At 52.0% G+C, this 15,398-nt stretch overlaps 7 protein-coding genes across 7 annotated transcripts; 4 read left to right on the top strand and 3 right to left on the bottom strand.

Annotated features, from left to right (window-relative positions):
- Positions 1–432: 432 nt before the first annotated feature.
- On the top strand, positions 433–1,206 carry RHO25_012078 (uncharacterized protein; the record flags this gene model as incomplete). The annotated part of the gene is made up of 1 exon (XM_023603483.2): positions 433–1,206. One exon carries the CDS (start codon positions 433–435, stop codon positions 1,204–1,206), a length of 774 nt encoding a protein of 257 aa, XP_023454278.1.
- A 1,199-nt stretch (positions 1,207–2,405) lies between these two features.
- RHO25_012077 (uncharacterized protein) lies at positions 2,406–3,062 on the top strand (the record flags this gene model as incomplete). Its single annotated transcript, XM_023603482.1, has 1 exon — positions 2,406–3,062. The coding sequence occupies one exon, from the start codon at positions 2,406–2,408 to the stop codon at positions 3,060–3,062; it is 657 nt and encodes a 218-aa protein (XP_023454694.1).
- Positions 3,063–4,143: 1,081 nt separating this feature from the next.
- RHO25_012076 (uncharacterized protein) lies at positions 4,144–4,992 on the top strand (the record flags this gene model as incomplete). The annotated part of the gene is made up of 1 exon (XM_023603481.2): positions 4,144–4,992. The coding sequence occupies one exon, from the start codon at positions 4,144–4,146 to the stop codon at positions 4,990–4,992; it is 849 nt and encodes a 282-aa protein (XP_023454693.2).
- A 771-nt stretch (positions 4,993–5,763) lies between these two features.
- On the bottom strand, positions 5,764–8,331 carry RHO25_012075 (uncharacterized protein; the record flags this gene model as incomplete). The annotated part of the gene is made up of 3 exons (XM_023603480.2): positions 5,764–6,063; positions 6,123–8,235; positions 8,327–8,331. The coding sequence occupies 3 exons, from the start codon at positions 8,329–8,331 to the stop codon at positions 5,764–5,766; spliced, it is 2,418 nt and encodes an 805-aa protein (XP_023454696.1).
- Positions 8,332–9,177: 846 nt separating this feature from the next.
- Positions 9,178–10,326, bottom strand: RHO25_012074 (uncharacterized protein; the record flags this gene model as incomplete). The annotated part of the gene is made up of 1 exon (XM_023603479.1): positions 9,178–10,326. One exon carries the CDS (start codon positions 10,324–10,326, stop codon positions 9,178–9,180), a length of 1,149 nt encoding a protein of 382 aa, XP_023454695.1.
- A 479-nt stretch (positions 10,327–10,805) lies between these two features.
- On the bottom strand, positions 10,806–12,782 carry RHO25_012073 (uncharacterized protein; the record flags this gene model as incomplete). Its single annotated transcript, XM_023603478.2, has 7 exons — positions 10,806–11,296; positions 11,352–11,511; positions 11,570–12,149; positions 12,202–12,217; positions 12,276–12,296; positions 12,354–12,486; positions 12,540–12,782. 7 exons carry the CDS (start codon positions 12,780–12,782, stop codon positions 10,806–10,808), a joined length of 1,644 nt encoding a protein of 547 aa, XP_023454269.1.
- Positions 12,783–13,570: 788 nt separating this feature from the next.
- RHO25_012072 (uncharacterized protein) lies at positions 13,571–15,233 on the top strand (the record flags this gene model as incomplete). The annotated part of the gene is made up of 5 exons (XM_065603483.1): positions 13,571–14,239; positions 14,287–14,418; positions 14,838–14,881; positions 14,931–15,000; positions 15,090–15,233. 5 exons carry the CDS (start codon positions 13,571–13,573, stop codon positions 15,231–15,233), a joined length of 1,059 nt encoding a protein of 352 aa, XP_065459555.1.
- Between the last annotated feature and the right edge of the window lie 165 nt (positions 15,234–15,398).

The raw sequence follows: 15,398 nt of genomic DNA, 5'->3' as shown, positions 1-15,398 counted from the left end.
GCCGCATTGTACAGTCGCAAGATTCCCCTATAGCATGCGCCAAGCCTACTAATGTTCGCCGAAGTCTCCCCTTCCGACAACCTGCTTCAGTAACCTTAGGTGTGATCAACCACGACGTTCTCAATACGCATGTCAACTGAGCATATACGACCTATGCGACCAGCAGAACAACTACTGCACGAAACTTTTGTTGCACGGAAAGACATCGATTTTGCACCACCACTCGAAATGCCGACGCCATGGAGCGCAGCCACGTCCTGCGTAGGGACTGTGTAAGTATTGTCGGCGATCCAAACATATAAAAAAGCCTTCAATCCAAACATTGAAACGGACAACAACAACGATCTTTTCTCTCTGGACTTGCTGGACAAGTTCATTCCATTCACACAACCAACACCTTTCCATCCAAATTCCACTCTTACCATCTCGAAAATGCGTTTCGACACCGCCCTCGCAACACTCGCGCTCGCTGGCGCAGGCGTCAGCGCAGCTCCGCTGGACAGACGCACTGCAGAAGCGCTCGCAGCCATAGTTGGTTCGCCCAACCTTGATGGATCAGGACCCGTGGGTCCGTGGTTTCCAGAAGAGCTGTACAACAGTCCTGGCCCCAATGGGGAGAACCGCGATGCTGTCGAGCCTCTACCAAGTTGGTTCGGATCTCCTGGGCTCATACAACTTCCAGGACATGGTTCCTCGACAGGCTCTCAAGGACCTTCTCTGCAGCAGCGCCAGGTCGACCTTGAGGGATGGGCAAAATCCAATCCCTTCTCGGAACTTGGTAATAATTTTGGCCGACGTTCTCCTGGCGAGCAGAAGCGACATGTCGGGCCTCAAGAGTGGCCAGATTCTTTCAACATTGGCGATTTCCCAAGAGGCAACCTCGTTCTAGCTTCCGCAGAAAAACGAGCTCTTATTGGACCTCAGCCATTTGATCACTTTCAAACCCCTACGCATTTCGGCCCTCGTCCACAGATTTGGGAAAAGCGTGATGCTCGGCTGCCTGGAGCCACCATACCGCCGAGCAGGGGTGCTTCGCGCATAGTCCTACCAGGAGGACCTTTCATCCGACCGGAAGAATTGTTTGGAGACATGAAGCTGCAACAGCGTGAAGCCTACCCTCAGGAGTGGCTTGGTCGACCACGAGTGCCAGTTCCCAAGACTGGCGGTCGTCTGGCTGTTTGCGGCTTGTACATTGGCGAGTGTTAGAGGGAAGGAGGGGGAGAGAACACATCAGCTTTGGGGCCTGATAGATCGATGTAAGTCAAGCTTCGATCTAACAGTTTGCCAATGCTATTTTGGATCCACTTGCTAACAACTTTTTGGCTGCTTTCAGGTCTACATGATTCGACGTTGCTGTACTGTAACGCAAGTACGGAATCTGGCTCGATCCTATAGCTCTTGCAATGAAGACCAATGCCATACCCTCGTCTCTTGTCTCAAAGAATTTAGCCAGAATATTGCAAGGTTTACAGAATCTCCGTAGCCTGGTCTGGGTCGAGCTGGGCGAGGTGCTGCCTCAAATAGGACCAGGGAAGTCGTAGTGACATTACTTTTCCTTAGCACATGCAAGGCTCCGCCATGGTCTGTCCCCTTCTTGGACCCTTGAAACCAGCTGACCAGTCTGCGCAAACACGGCGTTGTTCTGACTAGGTGGTGGTGTCTCAGGCTTGCGCGTAGGGCTGTGTTTCTCTGCCTTGGCAGCCGCAATAGCACGCACAGCGTATGCATGCCAGGGCCTTACACTGCGAGCAGACCGAACGGATAACAGTTCACGGCAAGTCTTAGGCCTATCGAGCGCCTATGGAATGACATCACGTATGACTATGCCGCCTTCTGCCCTATCACAATACTGTACTAAATCCTATTGGGAACGTAGCACTGACGGGTCTCAGGATCGAATATGGGAAGGAGCGCTGGAGAACGAGATAGTCTTCGATATGCGCCGAAAGAGTCGCAACGTACAGACGTGCTAATCCAAAGTAGCAGCCAAGCTGACTATCATTCGCCGAAGTCTTGGTGTCCACCATGCCAGGCCGCATGCCCTAATTGATGCCGACGATGGCATCCCAAACTGGAAACATATGACGGCCGTCCGAGGACCACGACGAATAGAGCCACTTCGATACGAATGAATGCAAGGCAATATTCGACCGCGTCCGCTCGCAACAAGTCGAACCTATGGAACGCGGCCGCGTCTTGGGCATGACCCAAGTAAATGCTACCGCAAAAGAAACCGCCTTGCGGCAAGTACAGACATATAAAGTCCATCAGTCCGACCATCCAAGTGGACAATAACAGCAACGACCACTTCTCTTCTTCTACTTACTCCTCCTAGCTTGCTGGACAAGCCCATCATTTATCACGAGCAACATCTTTACTTTCAGTCAACTCTCATCGTTCCAAAAATGCATCTTAACACCCTCACGACTCTCATGCTCTTTGGCGCAGGCGCCTCCGCAGCCCCATTCGACAAACGTACACCACAAGCAGAAGTTCCCCGTTTCGGGCCTCCCGCAGAGGATCTGTTCACAACTCGCCCCTTCTTCAATAACATGCCATTCATAACCTATGACAAGCGCGATGCCTTGCTTCCTTTCCCTCAATTCCAAGGCGATCCATTCACGATCGAAGAGAAGAAGCGGACAATTCCCCATGAGGAGGCGAGAAACGTCCAGTTCGGACCTTACGGCCCAGAGTCAATCAACTACGTCCCTGGAGGCTATCCTCTCCCCAAAACCATGCCTCGGGCGAACCGCGCAGGCCGGTCTGGAATCCGTCCCCTGCCGGTTACTATCCCAGAGAAACGTCAAGTTGGTCCTCTTCCTGGACGTTTCATACCACCGGGTAGCAGTCGTGATGAGCCTCTTCGCATTACGGGCTTTGGCTCCATCCATAATCTCCTACGGCCCGCTGGCCAGGAGAAGCGCGATGAGGCTATGGAAAAGGCTATAGCTGATGAAGCTAGGATTGCAGAGACTTTCCCGGGCTATCGACCACGAGTACCACCTCCGAAGAATGGTATTGAGTTGGCTGTTTGTGGCTTGTATATTGGGCGTTGCTGAAGGGATGAGTTGGGCGCTGGTCACAGGAGTAAATACTTAGTTGGAGAACGGCAGGAAGGGGAGTGGAGTTAGTGCTCGCAGAGGACATGGAGATTATATACGTGATTCGTCGCAGCCTGTGTGTCGTGCCACGTTCCAGTACAAATTTCTTGAGCATTGGGAGCTGACTCGCGATACGTATTGCTTCTCAGTGACGAAGCCGGAGTGTATTGTTTCGAAAGGGCAATCGGTATATCAATGGAACTGTCGTCAGACCTGCTGTACAGAGAGCTATAATTACTTGGCCGTAATTGTCACTCAGATCCGCGATTGAGCAGTGGGGTGAGCGTAGAAGGTGGTGGCAGTGGCGGGCAGTGCACTTGTCACAACTCCAACGGGGAATCAGCCTTGGCAAATGCCTGAGGCAGCACATGGCACCATGCAGCACAGCACTTCACTTCACTTCACTTCACTTCACTTGACCAACACGACACAATACGACACGACACAACACGTTGCAGCAGCATCCGCTGGTCTGACTTGAGAGCCAGGTGCTGCATCATCCCTCCGAGACTCAAGAGGTCTTGATGATATCGTTTCTCTGAGCACACTGCACACTCGATCCCTCCATGTTGCAGGAATCGCCGAAAGAGCCGCAATATACAATTGCGATGAACTAACGTAACAGCCAAGCCAACTAACTCTACTATTCATCAGTGTCCTTATGTCTTGTTCGAACTACTTAGTGTCGACACTAGCATTCGAACTCTCCACACACTACACATACGATATATACGACGAACAGAGGCGCCGCGATACATCACCACGGCAAGACAAGAGTCCACCGCGTCCGCTCGTAACAAGCCGATATGGAACGCGGCCGCGTTGATCGATGTATCATATGCAATAATTGTGCTCGGCTTACTGCAAGTACAAAAATATAAAGATGCTATGGTCCGACTATCGAAAATGAACAACAACAACGACTTCTCTTTTCTCTCCTCTTTTCTCTCCTCTTTTCTCTTCCTATCTGCAGGCCAGATACCGCAATCATATCTCAAACCATCACAGTTCCTCGCCAATCACCCTCTGCCACTACAAGATGCGCTTCGACACCAACCTCGCAACCCTTACTATGCTCTTTGGCGCTGGCGCCAATGCAGCCCCTTTGAATAGGCGCGACGCAGAAGCGGTTGTCCACCCAATTCTCGGATCGCAGGACCGCTACAAAGACGCTTCAGAAATCGCGGATCCCAGACTTGGAATCTCCGGCAACCTTCGTCCGGCTGTGTGGGAGAAACGCGATGCCCTCGATGCCCGGATTCCTGATGCCCGGATCGTCGACCTATTCCCAAATTATGCGAAAATCGGCGGCGCTCGTCTAGGTGCTTGGGAGAAGCGTGAAGCCCAGCCGCAAGATTTCAATTTTGTCGACCCCGTACGGGCCCTTGGTGATCAAGGCAAACCTGAACCAAACGACTTCTTTGGGAGGAAAGCTTTTCCAGATTTCGGGCTGCAGCAGAAGCGTGAAGCTCAAGCCATAACTGAGCCCCCTTTCCGACAAGTCGGTGTCGAGCCAGGCAATAACAATCCACCCTATGTGCCAAATTTCGAGAAGCGAAATCGAGATTCCTGGGCACAACCCTACCCGCCATTCGCACCAGGAGGTCGTCAGCCCTTCGATCCTTTCCCGGGTGATGGAGGGTATACCGGCCCAATTCTATTGAATGGCAACGAGAAGCGCGACGCCGATGCGTCCCTAGTAGAGGCTCGTGGACTCACCAACCATCTCCCGCTTCCTGGCCCTATTCAATGGAATTTCAACGACAAGCGCGAAGCCATTGTGTATCATCCAGGGTTCTTGAATCTTCCGGGAAGCAAACCATGGAATGGTCCACAGCTCGCTGGTGGCCCGGAGAAGCGGAATCAAAGAGCCTGGATACAACCCTAGCCGGGGTCCCTCATAGGAGGGGCAGGTCGTGTCCCGGACGATGGCATTCTGCGACTAGCTGGCAACGAGAAGCGTCAAGCCGGAGCCCCTACGCAAGGCTTGTTTTCGCCACCCGTCCTACCACCTGTGACCAAGGGCACAAGGTATCCTATTTCGGAGAAGCGTCAAGCCATCACGAAAGGCTTCATTTCGCCACCCATCCTCCCACCTGTGACCGAGGGTCCAAGGCGTTCTATTTCGGAGAAGCGCCAGGAGGACATGGAAGCCGCTGTAGCTGCTGAACAGAAGGCGGCGGAGACGTTTCCGGGTTATCGAGCACGAGTTCCACCTCCGAGAAACGGCATTGAAATGGCAGCCTGTGGCATCTATATTGGCCGTTGCTAGAATAGCCATTATATTTGGTGCTGCTCATGGAAGTGAGTCTTCGTCCCCCAGGATGAGAGCCTCGAGTATGGAATACGTGCTAATCTTGTTGAGCAGACGCACGCGATACGACGTTCTGAAGACACAAGTACAAGAAGTCGGGCCCCAAACTGCGGATCGTGCTACGAAGTGACTGGACACCACCTTGACGGCAATAGTGATCGAAAGAACGCAAGCATACGTGGTATAGACTTGTCATGGACTGGATGGCGTGTACCGATAGATAGATACACCATAGCCAAATGCACCTCGCTCATACAACGTGTATACCATACTATACATATACTCGCTCATCATCTCGCCATGAAGGTATATACAGCGCCCAATGCGATCCACACTCAGTTCCACTCAAGCTTCCACACTGCGCCCTCTCAAATCTCCATCGCCACCTTTCGCAAACCTGAAAGCAACAGCAACGATGACACAGGCCATGAGAGCAAAACATAATGCAGAAGGTCCCCACTTATCATGATAGCTGACAGCTTTTCTCTGTTTGATACGATCCACGCGCCAAAGGAAAATGCCCATGCTGTAGAATAATGCAAGAATTGCGGTGGCAGTGAAAGCGATGGCGGCGGCGAGCGACACTCCGTCACCAAAGTTGAGCAGGGTAGCGGCGATTGATCCGAGGATGATGGAGAATTCAAGCTGTGTCATATCGGTCAGTATTGGTCATCGAGATGATACACTCTAAGGATGTTGCTTACCCAAGCCAAGAACGTGCGCTCAGCAGCGAAGGACACCTTCGGCTCGACGCGCACTGGTACGTGAATCTTCTTGCCCTTGGGCGCCTTGAACCTCTTTTCTGACACTGCGGCGCCACCCGGTATGCCCAGTCGCCCTTCTCTCGCAGGAATTTGGGTGGGCTGAGGGAATGGAGTCGCACGCTTCAGCGCAAACAAGAGCTTGTCACCAGCAAGACTGGCGTAGCTCTTCGTGAGTCTCCATCGATATTGCCAGCCGCCCTTCTGTTTGGCCTCTTCTAATGCTTCCTCCTCGTCATCAGAGTCGTAAAGCGGGTAGTCATCGTCAATCGATACGAGAGGCTTATGCGCCATACGCTCCTCTTCATCGAGTACATTCGGATCTGCATCGCCATTCGAATACAAATGGCGGTCCTCTTCATGGCGCTCAAGTGCATCTCGTGCAGCGCGGAGACGTTGGTGATTCTGGTCTTCTTCGGGGAAGGTCCTGTCATCCTCTTCACCCTCAAGCTCATCATCAGTGTCGTCGTCCATGGCTGCACTTGTGCTGACATCTGTACTTTGTCCTGGGCGTTCAATGCCAAACTTGTGGCTAACAGGTTTTCGAATGTCAACGTCCATTTGTGGGAACCAGAAAGGCAAAAGGTCAATCCGTGTCGGGAAGAGCGTTGCACAACCGTGAATGAACTTCGAGAACTTAGGTACTGCCTCAACAAGATGGGATGCAGTCAATTCCCGAATCCACTCCGGAGGCTCTTGCCCTGCTGCAGTCTGCAATTTGACCTCCAGCACGCCATACGGGAAGCGCTCGACGTCCTCTGGTGGTAGCTGGCTGAACGGATAGTCGATTCCGATGTCCATTCGCCGCCAGTGGTCACCGGCACGTTTCTTGCCATCCAGGTTGTCCTCGCGAACCATAGTGAGCTCGGTATCGAGCGACACACGCACACGGGCATCTCCTGGAAGCTGGAAGGCAGTTCGGTTGTAGAACGAGCGACAGACCGGTACGAGCTTGCGATCGATCACTCGGAACTGAATCTCTTTCGCCAGCTGCTCGAGATCATTGATCTCCTTTTCGCTCTTCTTCCCTTCTTTTCGCATCTTTTCAAAGATCTGTCCTGTGGTCATGTCACCTCGCAAGTATGCATCCATGTTCTTCTCTTTCGTCGAGAATCGAGCTTTGACCGACTTCTCTCCAGTCCAGTCTTCTCGATGTGTCTTCCTCTCGACGAAGATTGTGTCGACATCCATACCGCCATACCAACGCATACGGATCGCTTCGGCACCTTCGGTCTTCTTCAGACGGCCTTCGTACAGTTCCCATGTTTCCGGGTTGTCGTAGTAAATCGAGGAAATGGCAGAGTCCTTCTTCTCGAATTCCTTGCTTGGATTGAAAACCAGCACCGGAAGATGTTTCAAGATAATGAGCTTGAGCTCGGTTATGTTGTCCGGATGCACCCAGTACTTCGTGGTTTGACGTACGAAGTTCTGCTGCTTCTCTCCTGCTGCCGAGTCACCCTGCACAGGTTGTCCACGAGTCCGCACTTGGTCGTACAGTCTCGAGAGATTGACCACTGTCCCATCGTAATCATCTTTGAAGAATGGCCGAGCATTAAGCCGGGCTGCGAAGACCGGCTTCAAGTGCCAATGTGTCGCCTTGTCATGCTTCTTGATGATCTTCTGGAAGCCCGTGTAGTTCAGCTGAGTGAACTTTGCCAGATCGTGGACGTCGGCAATGATATCCGAGAGGTCCTCTTCCAGCAGCAAGAATTCATCCTCCGAAGGTGCATTCTGCTTCGCGCGGTCGTCCCCATTCTTCGCAGCCTCTGCCCTCGCAATGACCTCGTTGACCTCTTTCTCGCTCGCCTTTATGCGTCGAATAATCTCCTGGCTCTTCACTTTCTGAAAGGTAAAGACCTTGTCCAGCTCCTGCTCGAGCTGGTTAACGAACCGGCGCTCATCCTCCTCGGACCATGGCTTCTTCTTTTTCTGGTGACCCTGCTGGACAAGCGGCGTGTGTTCGAAGTCGGTGCGCAGGCTCTTCTTCAGATCATCGTACTGGATGTAGTAGTAGTACCAATCCTTGATCAGCGAGCTCCGGAGCTGTTGGCCGAATCTGTTGGTGTCGGAGGCAGGTTAGCAGCAAGCTCGCCAAAACATGCCCCGCACGTGTTCGCGGCTAAGAGGATGGTGCATTGCAGACTGACCTCATGGCGGCGGCGAGATCTGTAGGGACGGTGGTATGCGGTGGAGGTCCTCAAGAACAGCTGCGAGACATTGGGAACGGAGTGAGAGGTGCAGTCTGGGCCGCGCGAGGCTTGTTTTTCGCTGCTCTCTCCACTTTGATCGTTACCAAAAAGATTGACCACCAGCCTCGCTATGAGAGCTCGTGCGCGCCCGTTTCTGGAAGCTTAATCGCAGCTGCCGCTGCATCCAATCAAAGATGCGGATGCGACCACGAGATCTTGCGTAACACGAGCTTTGGGTGAAGATAGTCGACGTCCACTCAGCAGTATACTTGCACCATGTCCTCGCAATTCGCAGCCAGCACCGAAGGATACCCAGCAAAGACAACCGTCGTCTCCGGAGAAACGCTCCCAAACGTGTTCACAGGCCGAAACACGAAAGTTTGGCCGTTACCAAGGAACAGCTCGCCGGCAACTGGCGTGTGATCTTACGCGCATCATCATCCTTACGGTATTATGCTTGCAACTCCTTCGCTGGCATGTACAGTACATCGAGACGGTACACAAGTTGCATACCATACGAGCACGTGGCGAGACAGCTCTGACTGTCAAACTATGGCAGCGATGTTACTTGGCAATTGAGACTCATTGTTGATTGATTTATAGAATAGACATTGAAGTCGCGTAAAAGTGCTTCGATAACATGTACACAGTATTTCTACTCGAGCCTTGCACAAGCTGCTCGACTATGCAGCATCCCGTCTCAATTGCTGCGACAACATAACGCCAACCCACAGCAGGCATGCAATCCTTCCACTCTGAACAAACTCATGCATACACAGCAGCGTTCCCTCATGCCAACGAACTTCCCTCTATGCCTCTGCTGGCATATGCTCCTTCAAGATCTCCGCCAGCTCCTCCGAGCTACTCACGAGCTGTGCATACGCCTGTTCATCGACGAAGTCGTTTCTATCAAGCACAGTCGTGGCTCTATTGATTGCCTGGATGAACTCGTGTTGGTGTGGATGACCAGTTGACCACATCTTGCCGCTCAATTGGTTGACCTTCTCCAGACGCTCTCGCAAAGTGGCCAAAATGGGTTCCTCACTGAGCGCCGAGACACTGTTCAACTCGACGTCGAACCCGATGCGAAGTGGAAAGCCCCCAAGCGACAGTTTCTTCAGCTGCGGCAACAGTGTGATGGGCCAGATCATGTGTTGCAAAGTTGCTTGCGAGAACTCTCCCACACGCCGAGGCAGGTACTCACATTCGAACTCGACGGATCTGAGATCTGGATTGCTGCTGAGGTATGATACCAAGGTGAAGAGTGATTGATTCGCCATGACAGCGAATGTGATCCGCTCCGAGTCAGAGGTATAGCGGCTTGCATAAGTCGGGGGCCCCCACGAGCCCATGTATGAATGTGGAAGCTGGATCGTGATCTTCAATCTGCTGAATCGACCCAGCATACCGCTCCAGTTTGGCTGCATGTCTTCGACCTTGGATTTCTCCCCGTAGTGGTTGATGTTATAGCGCACTGTGCGAAGAGATCTATAGAGTTCGGTTGGGTCTTCGGTCGCGCTGCTGCTGTCAAACTTTACTAGGCCAGTGTTCTCGCCATACAGGATACCCACCGCCTCGCTGTATACCTGCTTGTTGGTGGAGAGAATGGCTGGAAAGGCGCCAGCCTTGTGATCGACCAGCCCGTCTGGCAGCGTCAAAAGCTCTGCATAAACGCGGTTGCGCAGTTCCGGCGGTAACTCGAGGAATTGGACTGCTTCGCTGAACTTTGGGCCATTCTCGTCCAAGTCCACGAGGATGCGGGCATAGACTGCCTTGACCTTTTCCTTCTCCGGATACAAGCCGCCGCGGCTCTTGACAAGGGTCTGCAATGCCTTGCGCGAGTATCGTCGCTTGTAGCTCAGGACGGTGGTCTTTGCAAGGAAACCCTTGGGCTTGAATTGTCGCGGCTTTGGCTTGTTGGTGGTAGTCGTCACGACTCGACCGCAAAGTTCGTACATCGTCAGCGACAATGGTGGTTTGTTGTGGCTTTGTTGCCGCTTTGTCGGGTGGGTATTAGTGCAGTATCTTGAGGGCTCGAGAATGTGCGCAGCTAAGGCAAGTGGTGAAGTCTGAGTTGATACCGGTGAGATGGACAGTGAAGCAAGCAAATGCTGGGTGAAGAAGTTGAGGCACAGCTGAATGTTTCATTCACTGTCGATCCATTCACTCCTGCTCTGTTCACTACCATCCAGCCTCGAGTATCGATTTTCGCCGAGCTTGTTACGGCTGGTACTGATGATAGTAAGTAGTCATGAGTATAATATCTCAAAGTGTATAAGGCCGGAGCTGGAGTTGCAATTATTTCGTTCTTGTGCGTGTGGTCTATCATGCTTACCGCAAGCCATTTTCACTGTGGCTGGCGCAATACTGGCGGATCTTCGAGCAGACCCTCTGCTGCAAATGCCTGTTCTGTCTGATCGTGTATGCCATTAACACATCAACTCGTCTGAAGTCCTGCGCCCTCCGCTCTTCTTCCCTCGACAAAGTCGACTGGTGCTGTGTAGTGTTTCGTTCCATACGAGACGTAAAATATTACGGATAAGATTCCGACTCCAACCCAGACCAGAGGCGCCCAATTTGCAGTTGACAAGTCAATTGGCAAATTGGTTGGGAAGCAGGAGAAGACAATTATGAAGAAGGAATAGAAGAAGGCGAAAGCATTGATCGCCAGGCCGTAGCGTCCGAGAGACCATCGAGCCGGTGGCAGTGGTTGGTTCGTGATGCGCTTCCAGAGCACGCAACCGATGCTGATCATGTAGGTGCTGAGCAGACCCAGCAGGGAGAGCGACACGATGATGTTGAAGGCCAGTTCGGATCCGAGGACAATCAAGCTGAGCAGGACCACGATGAAGGAGGTCACGTACACTGCGTTGAATGGTACGTTCCACTTCGGGTCCATCTTACTCTGGTAGCTGGAAAACGGCAGACCTAGAGAACGTTAGTCTTAAACCTCATTGTGAAGTTTGCTGATATAGCCGCGAACCTTTGTCGCGCGCAAACGCAAAGACCTCGCGTGCGCATGTAGCGAGAGCTGTGATGTTGCCCATATAGATGAGCAGAAAGAGGATGACGTTTAGCGCAATTGACAATCCTTGGCTGCCTGTGTTGTTGAACAACAGCAGGTATGGGATATTTGCTTCCAGCTAATATTCAGTCAGCAACGGGACGAAACTCCTGCAAAATTCTCAGTCCAGCACTCACAACGCCATCAAGAGGTCCCAAGCAGAACAGCATGGTAACAAGCATGCCAATTCCGAGCACCACGTTGCCGACGTAGGACCAGATCATGACCCGCGGAACAGTCAGAGAAGCGTTCTCCACTTCCTCGCTGATATGTACCACTGAATCAGATCCGAGGTTGCAGTACATCACGTATACTTGGGAGATCAGAAAGGCAGTACCCATGTTGTTCCATCCGGAGCTATCCTGGAAGTCGAGGAAAACTTCGTAAGCGGAGTTCTTTGGACACAGCACCACGAGTGGTATCATGACAACGAGGAAACCGAAGAGATGGCCGAAAAGGCAGATTGTTTCCAGGCCGGGTAAGAAGGGCGCGCCCCAGGTGTTGAACACGATCGTTATCGCCGTGAACGCGATCATGATGAGCGTATACTGCCATCGCTCGAATGCGTATTCCGGGTTCGTGACATTGATCATGGCTTCGATTTGCGTTGTCACCACGAAGGTGCTTGAGGCAACGCTAGCCAGCCATCCGAGGGTACTCATCCAGCCAGATGCGTACGAGAGTACTCGTTGGTATTGTGGAGGTGCGAACTCGCTCCTGCGAGAAGGTCAGCAATTGTTCGACTTTGATGGCATGACAAGCGACCTACACCCAATGGTATTGACCTGAAGCAGAGGACGGGAATGTCAGTGCATGTCAAATCACACCGTTCGAACCACTTACCTCCAGCTGTAGGAGCCATGCCTATTCCACGTTAGCATTGTGCATTGGGTCGACATAGGGAAAAATTGCCGGACGTACTCTCCATCTCTGCCAAGCTGACCACAATGCTGGCGTAACAAGTGACGGTTGTCAGGTAGCACCAGAAGAGCCCGGCGTAACCTCCATTTGTGAAGCCAACTGCAAGCGAAACTAAGACGAATTCCCATGAGGCCTAGCAGAAAATGTCAGATTTGTGACAAAGCATCTCGACGCCTCAAAACTCACCATGTACACTGACACAAAGCCGAGAGCGGAAAGGAAGCTGAAGTTTCTCTTAAATTCTTGCTTCTTGCCCAGCCGGTGCATGTCCTGGTCGTCTGAGATGGTATTGCCCCATCTTGAATCGGAGAGGTCATATTCGTCGTAGATGGGAGAGCCATGTTCGTCGTCGTCGCCGCTCTTGCTGCTGTTCTTTAGTTGTATGCTCTGCAAGGGTTCTCGCCGTAGCGACGAGCTTCGTCCCGCCATTGCGAGAGTCTGCCGCAGTTCCCTAGATACACAAGTCGCTCAGGGTTTTGGTGGAAAGAAACGAAAGAACGAACCTGAGCAGATGATAGCTGGAGTCCATGAGAGACGACCCACATTGGACGACTAGTTCATGACTTCCGCCGAAACAACACGCAAATGCCACGCCCGCGTGGCACACGAGCCGATCTGGCTTTGCCTGCGAAGGAGTTGGCCGCCGATGTTTGTCAGGCCAGATGAGAGCTAGACATGCGAGATGCCCCTTCGCTTGCTGTGGCACAGAATCCTGGTGTTGTGATTGGCCGGGCGGGGGTGGTTTTGCGGAAGGACATCCACTTCGAGGCACTGCCGATGTTGTGTGCCTCTCTCGAATAATATCGACAAGATGAAAGAAAGAAAGAGCGGTTCCACGCCTGCCCAGAAAATGCAGGATGGAGCTTCAGAAGTTTTGAACATGGCAAGACCGCCGTTCTTGTATGTCTACTGCCTCGCTGAGACAACGGGGCCGTGACGCATGACTGGATTTCCAAGTATCACATGCAGCTGACCAGATCGCACCTCGTCCATCGCTAAAGTCGTAGCTCATGATCACCCTCTGGGAAGCAGTTGGCTCTTCTTCAGGCGATGATGTTGAAATACACTTACGCCCTCATGGAGCCAGACATTAGGCTTCTAGGAGGCAATGAGATGATGCACAGGGGTCTAAGGCCTTACTCTTGTCATCCTTCTCATCAGCGTCGTCACCATCGGCCAGTCTATACTTCGCTGTGCATGCATCGAGCGCTGGTAACATGGATTGGTCTGATGTCACGGTTGATGATGGCTCCATCCAGCAGTTTCGGGGCAAGAAAAGCACCAGTCAGCGTGCTGCATACCGGATGATGCAAGAAGAACTAATGCTGCAGCGAACACTCACCGAGCCAGCGTACCTACTGCATGTCAAGCTCCGATACATCGATGATCCTCCAGTCGAGCGAACACTGCGCGTCCCAACAACGATCACGTTTCATCAGCTGCACGGCATTCTGCAGTATGCATTCGGTTGGGCAGATTGCCACTTGTACTCGTTCTCGCTCTTTGGGAAGCGGGATCCTAACGAGCGTTTTACGCCAGGCTACTACCGACCGAAAGAGTTTTTGTATGAGGATCCAGAGGAGATGAATGACATGCGGGTTGAGGGCGAGCCGATGTGCAAGAGCAGTAAGACACGAAGGCTGAATCAGGTATTCGGTGGCAGTCGCATCTGGCCAGAACCTCCGGCGACAATAGAGTACGAATATGACATGGAAGACGGCTGGGAGCACGACATTACTTTTCTGGGCACAACAGATGATGAGGAGTTCTCTGACATGCAAACGGTCCATCCTGATCGGCCAGGACAAGAAGTCGTATGCCTCGAAGCGAAGGGCCACCCGGTCGCAGAAGACTGCGGAGGCGTTTACGGATGGGAACGCCTGAAGGTATGTGGCTACGGCATGTTCGTGCATTACTTGTTAACCTCATATAGAAGTCGTTCTCTACACCCGATGGTCCTGACGCAGCTCATCTCCGTCAATGGTATACGAATCAATGTGTGAATCGGCCGAACTATGAGAGATTTGCCAGTAGAGCAGAATACGAAAACTTTGATCCGCGCGTGGTGAATTTAGATTATATCAACAATTCCTTGAAAGCCTGGTGCTTCCGTTGGCGGATCAGGACGGGTCTTAGATGAGCATGATGTATAAGACGTTCTGTAATATTCAGGTCGAAGCTGTTTGCAGCCAAATATGAGCTCCAGTCGTTGCTCCTGCTGCACGCATCTGCACCCTGCATATGTACGTCATATCGATGGCACTTACATGTACTAAACAACATTTGAACTTGAACATTGAACATTGAGGAACATCCAAATAATTCCATGCTTCAAACATTGCAAAGCAGAAACAATCCCAATTCCACTGACAGCACCACCGTATGCGATACTTCTCAACAAGCTTCATCAGCATGTCGAAACGAGTATGTAGCATTTCACCAGCTAGCCATTTGGGAACGAGCCATTGCTGACAATGCCTATAGATCTCCTTCAAAGTCGAAGGCACAGTCCAAGGCGTGAACTTCCGGTACACTGTGATAGCACTCAAGACGAATGACACACTGACAATCATTCAGCTCCTTCACAGCCGAAAAAGCTCAATCCCTCAGTGTGACAGGATACGTCAAGAACGCAAGTGATGGAACTGTAGGTCGAATCCATCTTCACTCCACCCTGGATCCGCTCGCAATGCCGTGTCTATGATCAGAGAGCATTGATACTGACACCTTCGCCAGGTGGTCGGAGAAGCCCAAGGCTCATCCTCCAACCTCGACAAATTCGTCCAACACTTGAACATGGGTCCCCGCGCAGCAAAAGTCAGCAAGGTGGACCAAAAGGACATCGATACCAAAGATGGAGAGAGTTCTTTTGAGCAGTGAGTTGTGTGTTCTCACAATATATGAGATGAGAACATTCAGATGGCTTTCAACGACTTTGTGGCTGGTGGAGTTGACTGGAGAGTAGGATCAGGCGATGATCAGAGAAGACAACCACTCGCTCAAAGGAAGAAAGAATTAGAAACTCCCAAAAACCGTGGATAAAGA

Source organism: Cercospora beticola, chromosome 8 (assembly GCF_033473495.1).
Source record: "Cercospora beticola chromosome 8, complete sequence".
In the NCBI taxonomy this organism is placed as follows: domain Eukaryota; kingdom Fungi; phylum Ascomycota; class Dothideomycetes; order Mycosphaerellales; family Mycosphaerellaceae; genus Cercospora; species Cercospora beticola.
The sequence above is the reverse complement of the archived record's forward strand: the minus strand, read 5'-3'. Positions and strand labels throughout refer to the sequence as shown.